At 37.5% G+C, this 11,920-nt stretch overlaps 1 protein-coding gene across 4 annotated transcripts in view; it reads right to left on the reverse strand.

The window, feature by feature from the left end:
- Window positions 1-11,920, reverse strand: part of LOC113033855 (ADP-ribosylation factor-like protein 15) — a 158,725-nt gene that overhangs the window by 136,940 nt on the left and 9,865 nt on the right. The window contains exon 1 of one of the 4 annotated variants that reach the window (XM_080308846.1): window positions 11,475-11,662. The exons of 1 other annotated variant lie outside the window; for it this stretch is intronic. In XM_080308846.1, coding sequence (XP_080164972.1) covers window positions 11,475-11,528 — 54 coding nt within the window. In that variant the 5' untranslated portion in view covers window positions 11,529-11,662. Of the gene's footprint in view, window positions 1-11,474; window positions 11,906-11,920 lie in introns of those variants that run through there. 2 more of the 4 variants (XM_080308845.1, XM_026188010.2) reach the window with 2 other exon arrangements.

The raw sequence follows: 11,920 nt of genomic DNA on the forward strand, positions 1-11,920 counted from the left end.
CTCGAAGACAAAAGCCAGATGTTATTGAGTGTTAGTGGGCTTTAAGTCCAGTGTGAAAGGGGCTTAAGATGGAAAGGAACACATTAACAGGAAAGGAAAACATTAACAAGACAAAAAAAACCCGTCTACCCACCCATGCACACCCACACACACAAAGCATGGGTAATGGTTTGAGTAGAGTCTTGGCAAATACATCCAACAGGTCATGAAAACGTGTTTTTGGAACTTTTCACTTCTGCTTTAAATGAGTGAAAACGATTGCACACAATAAATAAATAAATAAGAACAAAAGACAGTGTGTGTAATAGATGAAACTTCTTGAATAGCACACGTCTTTGGTGTGGTTTCGCATGCTGTTACATCTTGCCACAAACACCTCAAAAAAGTGACCCTGTCAGTTTGCCCTCCGCAGCCCAGAGGTTTTCCATGTATCCTCTTAAAACCAATTTTCTCTTCAAGGAAATCAAAGTCAAGTGTTTTCTTTAAAATATTAATCAAAAGAATAAGTTTAATAACCCCAGGTCCCCCTTTAAATACTACTTTAATAACCTGTCCTTTGCTTTCCATATTATTATTATTAGTATAAATTCAGGTAATAGCAAATGAGCTACTCAGAAGCTCATGCTTATGTGTCTATTTAATGATAAAGTAGGATGTAGTGTATTTCATATTCAGAAATAATAGTATCAGGGGAAATTACCATAACAAACTCAATAGTAGTAAATCTGCAATTGAGCTAATACAAGAGTGACTGCATGGCTCCACCCAGAGGACACAGCAGTAAATTTTTATGAATTGAATCTTGAGTCTCAAATGAATTTAACAGATTTTTTGTGTTTAAATAATATATTAAAAAAACAAAAACAACAACAACGTGTCATTTTTTTTTTCTTTTTTTACAAACCCATCAAAACGTGCAATTTCAAAAGCAATGGCCGACTCTCTCTTGGGTGTCTGTCAAAGACACTATATTAATAAACTTTACTTACTTTCAGATTTCAACAGATATAAGGCAAAGAACATTTAAATTGTATTTCAGGTCAACAGGAACACAATTCTCTAAATATATTTTTAATTCTGACTGTATGTTTATTTTATTTGTAGGTTTGTTGGCTTAAAGTAAATAATTTGTTTGTCAAGCAAGATAAGTAGTTTTTCAAATATAAGCATGTCCTGTGATTTCTATTATTAATACATTAATGCATTCCTATTGAATCCTATTCTGGATGACAAAGCAGCAGCAGCTTCCAAAAACAAGGTTGAAATATACGCTGAGATGCTGCTATTCATGGGTCGACTTGTGTCTTCTGTTGGGATATTTCACAATTTTCCCACAAGAAATCATCTTTTGATAGGTGAAAATGATTTGGACAGTAAATGTGTTGTGCAAAACTATATTCCTGAAGATTTCTGTGAAGAGCAGATCCAGTCTTCTTAAAGATATTTGGGAAGTCTCATAAAAACAATACTGATTTCCTCTACTCACATTTAAGGAAAAATGTTCAACCTAAAAAACTAAAATATCATGACGAGAGTCCTCACAGTGGGCTCATATTTATGGCATTTATTAGGCAGTTACACGGACCAAGCAGGGAGTCATGTTACACCAACTTAATAAATGACTGCAAGCACAATTAGACATTATGGCTCCAAAGCAGCATTTGACATGATTTCCATGAAGAAGCTTTGAAAATGACTCTTCAAGCAATGCAACTTGTTAAACATGCCGGTTTTATGCTTCATACACCAGGTTGCGGAAGTCTATCAGGATTGGGTAAAAAGTCTTCAAACTTTTTTTTGTTAGCTCTGGTTCACAGTTAATGAAGTTTCAAGCTAATTTTCAGTCTTATAGTTCAGTGTTTAGTAATCACCTTCAAACTGTATCTCATAGCAGTACAGTGACATCATCAGAATCTCCAGTTCCCCAATTTGTCATATTCATGGACACAAATATTCAACCCTTACTATGATTTATGCCCACATACACAAATGGGTATTTGTGCTTCACTTTTAAAGGGCAACAACATTCACAGCTGGAGGCTGCAGAGGCTGGTGATTTAGGTTAACAACAGTAGCCACTTCTTTTATGGATCTAATTTCTTGGTTGCCAGGGGGATACATCCCTGTTAAACACTCCAACAGGAAACTCGCCCAACAGGAAAGAGGACACAAAATAGGCTTCCTATTAAAATACATTAGTCAACATAAACCATGCTAGCTGTCATGAACAAAAGTGACAAAATGCATGAATCGACACAAACAGAGTACTTTTGCAATGAGACCTGAAAAATTAAGTGAGTTAGAATGTCTCTGTCTCCGCTGTCTTTGAGAGTTTCCTACAGAAAACAGCAGAGCATTCCTTTTAATCACTCAAAGGCAGACTTTTATAGACTTGTTTTTAAGTCATTATCTTCTGAGGTTTTCATGTTGTTGCAGTTAGTCTTCATTAAGCTGTACTATTCTGTTTCAATACCTCACTATAAAATGCAGTGTTAACTTTGCAAACCACCTCGCTATGTGAAACAGCTTTGGAACATTAGTCTCCGGAAAAGCAACAATGTGGGTTTGACCACTGAACTGTTAACTGCCATCTTCTTACAATAAAACACAACAACAAAAACAACATAAAAGTGATAACTATCACATGTGCCAACACTGAGTAAAAAGGTCAATAGATTACTCTTTTTGTAACAGCGAAGTAGTTACTACAAAGGTTGTCCTTTTATCATGTGGTAGTGCAAAAACAAAGACCAATAAATTATTTGTATTGTGAGTTCAGAGAGACGTGCAAGTCAAGCTATAACCCAACTTAACTTTAGTAAAGTGTCCTGAGCATATGCAGTGCGTTTTAAAGAATGTCTAAGAGAGAGAGGGTCTGTCCAAAAGCAGATCCCTGGATAGTCTTTGTCAACCACAGCAATGTCTGCTCAATAGCAATAGAGGGCGCCATTACCCTTTCTTCAACTCAAGCAAACAGCATGTCCAGACAAGAGTCCTTTACCTCTTTTTCACATCACTGGTGGAAAGCATAAAGCTTGGTGAAAAAGTGCACTGATCTTGTACAAGTCAGATACCCGTGTGACCAAAGAATGGATCCTGGATCTACAGCATTGTTTCACCAGCACAAAACCATAGGATGATTTGAGATCAGCTGACATATGTTGTGGTCACATGGGTTCCACTAGCATTACATTTGAATGACCTAAAGACCCATCCCAAACACTGTACATGTATTTAGTTCCATTTTTTCCACTTAAAATGGGTAAACAGTTTTGTACTGCAATGTTTGAAGAAATAAAGCATGTTTTTTCCTTTCATTAATTCTTTTGAAATTACATCAAAACAGAAAAACATCTCAATATCTCCAAATTTGGTCTGTTACCAGTTTTGAAAACCGTGCTACAGATTTATTTTGGCCTTAGTCAGCATGAATGTCCTAAGATGTGGCCAAGGAGCAGGCTGTCCCTCCGGATCACTGTGTGAATATTTCAGCTGTCAGTCCAGAGTTTATTTTTAAGATTTTTACCTATAGAGGGAAGCTTTCTGTCTTTACAAATGATCAAATGTGGGTTTTTGCATATGTGTATGCCCACATAGACAAAGAAAAAAGAAAAAGAAAAAAAGACACAGCTACCAAAATCACTTGACACTTCCTCCACATGAGGACAGAAATATCTGTCCTCAAAGAAAAAAAAAAATTGGAACAGGAAACCCCTTTTTATGGGATTGTGCCGCTTTCATCACTCATATAAAAGAGGATTACATCTGAGGCCGATAAGGCTTCAGTGGACACAACATTTGTTTGTTACAAGTGTTGTCTAATATCTTCATTTCACAGACTTGATAGCGAACAATACAGAAGCCCCTCAGCAACAACTGTGGGGTTGGCAAAACGATGACCTAATTTCACTTTTGTGGTATAGCAGTAACTGATTTCATTGCTCAAGGAGAGATGTCCTGTTTAAGCTGCTGCTGCAATAAAAGAGTCGTCAGAAATAGTAAATGGAGCGCAATTTTCATTATAAGGAATCCCTCAGAGATTCCACAGACTGTGATGCTGATAATCACGGTGAAACTTCTTCTCGCATTGTGAATGTACCTGAAGTCTCTGTAAAAAAGACTGAGCAAAAGTCTAAGTTAATGTCTTCTAAATAAATCAGTTGTATTGAAAATCTACAAAGCATTTGGAAAACAACACAGCTATAAATGGAAGCACCAGAAGTGGGTGGCAGGGATACAACTATGGGACGCTTAATCCAACTGATGGAAAGGAGTGGGCTAGATTTACATCCAGCTTGAGATGGCACATCTTTGTCAATCACGAGCTGAACTATGAATGACACATGCAGACCTGTTGCAAATTAAAGGTAAAAAACTCAATGTATTGACCTAGTAATGCATTGAGTGACTAAAAATGCCATAACACCTTCATCATCATGATCATCAACATCATCAGTCAGTATGATTGACTTGGGGGAAAAGGTGGGGGGGGGAAGGAAACAAAACAAAATAAATAAAGCAATGCAAAACTTAGACAAATACATCACTACCAACAACACCCTGTAGCTAAACTAAATAGTTCCACTACACTAGACAAAACACAAATTACTCCAGCTGTGGAAGGATTAAGAAAAATATGTCCTGTTGAATTTACAGTCTGCATGTAGAGATTCTTGAATTCACTTGGAGTAACAATGATGCATACTAGATAAAAAAAATGATAGAAGAGAAAGCGCCCTTCTGGCTTGGATTAGGAATTTGCAACCCAATGTCTTGCGGATAAGCATATTACAATATGTGCTTTAGGGTCTGAGCTGGGGCTAAAGATGGGTCCTTGTCATGTGAGGTGGACAAAGACTATTGTGTAACAGAAAGACGCTTTAAGGCGTCCCTTAACAAAAAGCCCACGGGGAGTGTTTTCAGATTCAAGGGCGATGTAAGGGAGGCTTCTGCAAATATAGGCCAACAGAACAGATTTATGTGGTGAAGAAAAACAGATACATGAGAATAAATAATTTAGTAATTCAAATAAACATACTTTAGCTGCATGTTATCAGACTTTATGACGAGCACTTTTTATCCAATTGTGTGAACTGATATTACATCCACCCATTTTCTTTCACTTGTCCATTTTAGGGTGTTGCCAGTGAGGTGGAGGGCTATAATTTTACTTTTGTGGAACTGCTATTTCTTTTTACTCTTTTTAAATTATGTTTAAAAAACAAACAATATTCAAAACATTCCTGAACCACCCCAGCTTCAAAAGGAATGTGAGCCTGAAAAAAAATTCTTCTAGTTCCTGATGCACATGGTACACAAAGGCCGAATGCGGCATCGCCCTGCTCTGTCAGCCAATACATCTCATACAGGAAGTTTTTCTTTGTTGTTTCTCAAACATGTGCAGCCAAATTCCTGCCCAAAACGTCCTTGACAAAAACAAAACAAACTAATAAGGACTGGCAGACCGTTTTTAGGAAATGGTACTTGATCATTGGGGAGTGACCAGTAGGTACTGTGGTTATTTTAAAGTGTATTCATGGCCCAGTCTGGGGCAATAGCTGCTCCCATCCTGCCTTTTTAAAAGGACGGAAGCAGTATGGAAATTTACACTGCGAACACCCTGTGTTAAGAAAGGTTTATTTATGGTAAAATAAATCTGTCTGGCATATGACACAATACACATTTCAAGAAATTGTTTTGTTTTGTTAATCCTGAAACTTATTGCAATGAATTCTAAAAAGGTCAAAGCAACTTTTAAAAGTTTCTCATTCACTCTGACACAATTCAAATAAATTCAAAAAACAAAACGTGAAAATATATGTTATGAAATTATGTTAACTGCTGCACAAGTTGATTGCATCCAAAAGTAAGATATCTCAAGATAAGAGAGCTTAAAATATGTCTTCCAGAAAACAGGATGACTTTTCCCTAAAATCTGCTCTTCAAAATAAATTTGGAGAATAAATGTTACATAGAAAAGCGCCAACTCTGCTTAGGTTTATTCATTGTGTGTCAATTCACTTACTTCATTTACATTAATATAGCCTTGTGGAAAAAAAGAAATAATGCTGTTTACCCTTGCCAGATCAACCTGTCAGCACTGAACCAACAAAAAGCCAGAAGACAAAGGATGCAAAAGAAAGTACATCTAAGTACAGAGGTAGGAAAAGGAAGAATTAAAACAAAACAAAACAAAACAACACACAACAAGATTTTCAATCATTTTTAATGATGATAAATCTAACTCACATCCTCACTTTCAGCCAATTTAGGAATGCCAGCCTAATGTGGATGCCTTTTGACTTGACTTGACTGTGTCAAGCAAACCAGAGCACCCAAGCAAATATAAGAAAAATAGAAACGCCATACAGAATAGGGCTGCCACGATTAGTCGACTAGTCACGATTACATCGACTATCAAAATCGTCGACGACTGATTTAATAGTCGACGTTGTCGTTTGAAGCTTTGTAAGATCACAAAAGACGCAGGAATAAGTAGTAGGATTTAAGAGTGTAATAATGGACTGAAACAGAAGATGGCAGCACTGCATGTACAAGGATGCCAGCTGCCGTTAAACCCCGAAGAAGAAGAAGCTGTGTCCCAGAATTCATAGCACAGCCCAGCTCAGTTTACAACAATGGCGGCAGCTAGTTAGTTTTAATATTACTCTTATTATTCTTTCTGGGTCACAAAATAAACGTTTAACATATTTTCAGGCGAGAATGTAGCTATGGAAACCTCAAATATCTGCTCAGTTTATCAAGACACCACATATTTTCAGAGACGTCTGTTACCCACTAGCTCGATAGCTAGCCCGGGGCAAGGCTCACTGGAGCCCGTGAGAACACCGGACTCCCTGCAAATCGTTTTCAAACCCACTGCAGTCTTTCACTACTCAGGTTAAATATATATAAGTCACTTAGAGAACTTCAAAATGCTATTGTTTGGCTTTTTTTTTTTTTTGTATTTTATTTGTTCCTGAGTAAATCGGTTTGGCTGAGATTAAAGTTATAGTTTTTACACAGCTGAATAAACATCAAGAAGACAACTGATTATCAGAAGTATGAGATGCTCGAGAATATACTCCGGTGTCCCGTTATATTTTAGATAGCAAGGAGTTTATTAAACTTCACCGAAACAATCTACAAATTTCATTAAAATTTAACAAACTATCATCTTGTCTTTATTTTTAGTTAGCACATACCTTACACACTTAAAGCTGTAAGCTAATGATAGTTATATAAGAGCAGACGCATGCTGGTGCAATAAGCTGTACGTTTTACGTCCAATGGATGCACGATCCGATTAGTCTACTAATCGCAAAAATAATCGGTGACTAGTCGACTATCAAAATAATCGTTTGTGGCAGCCCTAATACAGAAAAGATCCCAGGAGGGTTTAAACCTAAAACCTTCTTTCTATGATGTGCATGTGCTGTTTACTGAGCCAATGTGCTGCTGTGCATAAAAACACAAAGCAGATAACTTAAATGATATTACCATAAGAAAAGTACTTTTGGTTTATGGGGAAAAAATACTCAAAAAAAAATATTTCATCTTTACCGGGACAAAAACGATGCATGTGTTACCAGTGTGGTGACAGCTGCACAAATCAGTAAAGTTTAAGAGAAACCCCTCTTTAAATAGTGATGTTTTTCTGATATTTATCTGCCTTTATAAGGTTATTTACTTTGATTCTGAACAACTGAACGTATCTACTGCGTCTTACAAAGACATCTCTTACACAGCACCTTAAACAGTTTTCACTACTATCCAATAAAAAGACTTATTTTCTGACTTTGGTTCAGTGAGTCCTGCATTAATGTGAAAGAATTAGTATGCTGCTTCAGGTTTCTTATATGGGCCACCTTGGGTGTAAAGCTGCCATTATCTTGTGCACACTCTCTAGCCTTTCTTTCCAAATTAAGCTCAAAGCAGTCTTGAGCATCTTGATCTAAATAGTGTGACCTGAGTCTGAAAATTAGAAGCAGCATGTATGAGAAACACTTTTCCACTCCATTAAAAACATAATGAGTTAGCCACGAAGTGACTAATGCGATCACTTAGACCCTTAATGGTTAAGGGTCCAAAGAGCAGTAGCTATGGTACCCATAGCACGTGGCCACATACTAATATCCCAGGGCACCTGCTGCTACAGAGAACCTAACCAACATCTACCTGCACTGCTGTAATAAAAACAGAATAGATACATGGTTTGTATTGGAAAAGTTTGACTGAATAAGCAGATGGACATAGAGTGACTCAGCACAGAGGTTTCAGTGAAAATGTGTCCAATTCAAAAGAAACAGGTAACTCGAGATAAGGAAGGCGTGAGCTGATAGCTGGGTGATATCGGTCTAAACCTGTTCTCAAATAGATGAATCCGGTATCAGTGACAACATGCTGATTCTGTGAAATTCTCTGTTATTCTCTTTTAACTGCTCACACATCAGCAGTTGTGCACAAGATGCCAGTGGGAGACCTAGCAAAGCATGGAGGAAGAGAACAGCAAAGGGTCAGCAGTTTGGAGGTATTTCATGCCTGCCATGCCAACGACCTCTTTGACAAGACTGAAAAGATCAGATGATGACTGTGGGCTTCTCTCCCTCTCTTTTTACCTCTCGTGTTTAGTGAGAGACAGCAGAAGCTATGAGGACATTGGGTAGATGTAATACTTGTTGAGGAGCATTTATGATTACAATAACATAATGCACTGTCAACTCTATTAGTAGCATTTCACATCAGCCATCTCTTATCAGCTTATCAGCTGTGGATGCAAAAAAAAAAAAAAAGGAGAAAACAGAACAACTGTTTCCCTAATCAAAATAATTCTACATGCTTTATTATTCCTTTATCAACACACAGACACACACACACGCACACATACACAGTCCAAGGAGTCAGTTTTTCCTGTCCCACCACACAGCCCCCATAGACCAAGGCAGATGGGGCTATATTAACAAATTTTGCCAAACAATATGCTCCAAGTATCCATGATGGCACGAACCAACTTACTGTCTGTAGAATTGCTAAGCCTACTACATAAATGTGTTTTTTCCTTTTTTGTGTGAGATGTGTTAGTACTCCTGATTTTCCATCAAGATCAATAAGAAAAAAAAACAACTGTTGGTTAATGAAATACAATGAGTACATTTCTTATTAAAGTGCAGCTGCTCTAATTTGTTATCTTCCCACATTTTGTGATTTGGAGTCAGCTTCTTCGCTTTTTTGTTGGCCTAACTAAAACATTTTGGTTCAACATAATCGCCCTGCTGACAGCAACAGCAGGTTCAAGTTCAGGTACAAAGCAGGACAGCGGTGTTGACAGAGGAAGGGGATCATCGGACTAACTTTCCCAAGGAGATACAACCCAACACATAAACCCTGCGACCCAGAACAATAGTTTAACCTCAGTTCAACCTTTCTCACAGCTCGATTTTACTTGGACGAGTTCATGTGCCGCTCACAGACAGTATAAGACGAGGGCGTAGCTATTGAGACATCAATCACTGGTTTCTTAAGTTGCACTTTGAAGCCTTGAGATCAGCGTTTTCATTATCTCCCTCTTGGTTTCTAAAAAGTAGATATGACAAGAAAGGGCAGGTCTGACTGCTCACAGCTTATCAATCACTAATCATTAGCCAATGACCATACCACTGATAATCATCCTTTTTAAAGCACAATATGACAGATTTACAAAATAGACTCAGAATGACCCAAAAGACAGAAATGGACACAATTTCCCCAAAGACTTTGACAGGACTTAGCTTTTGCCACCTAGTGGATTTGTCACAGAATGCAGGTTTGAAGCGCTTCCGAAATGGCTTTGTTTTTCTGACCTGAAAGCTACGTCTGTTGAATTCTGGCTTTGGAGCTGCTATGCTCAGTTCTCCAGAGCAGAACAAGGACTGAAGCATGGTGGCTGTGGGGGTCGTGTGCAGGGTGGTTCATGATCTTGGTTAGATCCAAGAAATCTTTTCTTGTCACACTACAATACCTGTATTTATTTTCCTAGTGGTGTATTCATCCACCCATCCAGATAGTCTTTTATTTATTAAGAACTTTATTCAACTAATTTACACTATTTCAGAATTTTTGTTTTTTTATGTAACTCCTCTTTGTTATTGGCCATTTTTTTTTAACCTAACTGAGCGATTTCTTCATTTCATATTGCATCATTTTTACTGAGCTACTATATTTAGGCTATTTTGTTATGGGTTATATTTAATGTTTTGATTGCTGCGACCCAGTAAATGCTCAAATTTTGAGATAAGTACAGCTTATCTAACAATCAGCTGCAAAGTGATTTGTGACGAGATAAACGCTTTATATGAGAACAGCTTTACTGAGGAGGCAGCTGATTACATTCCTCCAATTACTTCGCAAATAAAATATATTGCAAGTGGCATTATTTATTGAAATATTTAATTTACATGTAGCTGAATCTGTGTGGGAAAAAAACAAAACAAAACAAAACAGCAGTTTACTTCATTTTGCTACAGATTTCCCTTTGTTAGTCCCAACCCACTCAGTCAATAATATAATAAAAACTTTTCATAATCTGTGTTACAGGAATAACTAAGAGTACAACGGACAATTTGCACCACTTAATATAACTAGAGATCTAAGAGCCCAGCAGCATTGTTATTGTTGTTTGGATGTTGATGGTGCCTCAGGAATTAAGCAATCTGACAGAAGAAAACATTAAAAGCCAGTCAAACAGCAATAAAAAAGTATTATCAGCAACAGTTGCTACATTTTAATTTACAAGGTCTATTAGTTTAATTCCAATACACCTAATACCCATCTACTTATTCCCACTCATTTGATTCAAGAATGGCTGAAATGATGAGTCAACGATGAGGCACGACGTTTTAATCAAACAAACGCTTACTGTTAAACACTTATTTCAGAATCAGCCTTTCTGTTTATGTTCATTGAAAAGGCTTTACCAGCTGGTGAGAGAGTAACAGAGGAGCAGACAAAATGCAATGTGAGTCATCAGCTGCTGTTAAAATACAACTATTTCAAAACATGTACCAAATACTGCAGTGCTTCTAAAAATACGTCTATTTGTCTATTTATGTTAACCAATATCTCTCTTACAAGTCACATGGCAGTAGAAACTCAAAAACAAATTTGACAGTTATCACTATTTGAATAATATGGATGGATTCGTTTAAAACTATGATGCACTTAAGACTGCCTGAAGCCAGTTGCTAGGAGCTCAGGTAGAAAAAGAGACAATAATCTGTCTTTTTGCTTGTATCCACCTTTTCCAGCTTAATATTATGCCAACATACACATTAGAGCGCACTCTATATTCAGTGATCAACCAACTGTAAAGCACTGCAAGGAAAGATTAAAAGCATACTAAAACTAGTAGTAGTATGTTCAATCTAACACATAAACACACAGACCGCATCCCTCCTGTTCTCCAGCAAACAAATACCAGCATGTTTGCATCTTCTTACCGTGTAAAGCCCAATCCTGCACAAGGCAAGGGACAGCTGCATGTGCTCCGACATTGCGTTCAACAACAAGTGTAACCCGCGGCAACAAACAACCCAAGCCTCTGGAGTAAGTGAATGGGTGGAGGAGGATCAGGGATAGCTGAGCGGTGCCAGGTCAACACCATGAGTCCCGTTCTTCACCGTGTCACGTTCAGCAGCCCAAAGCCACAGTTCAATTCTTTTTTTTTAACACTTGAGATTGAGTTTTGAAAGACTGCAGATGAGCAAGACTGATGGTTGTCCAGTGTTTACTCCCTACATTCATTCATAGAAAGAAAAGAAAAAAACTATTACCACAAGGATCAGCAGACTGACACAAGCTTAAGATTAGTTTGTGAGGATCTCTCTCTCCACAGAGATTAAGGACTCTCTGACAACTAGGGATCCAGAATAAGACTGCAAATTGG

Source organism: Astatotilapia calliptera, chromosome 12, assembly GCF_964374335.1.
Source record: "Astatotilapia calliptera chromosome 12, fAstCal68.1, whole genome shotgun sequence".
Classification (NCBI taxonomy): domain Eukaryota; kingdom Metazoa; phylum Chordata; class Actinopteri; order Cichliformes; family Cichlidae; genus Astatotilapia; species Astatotilapia calliptera.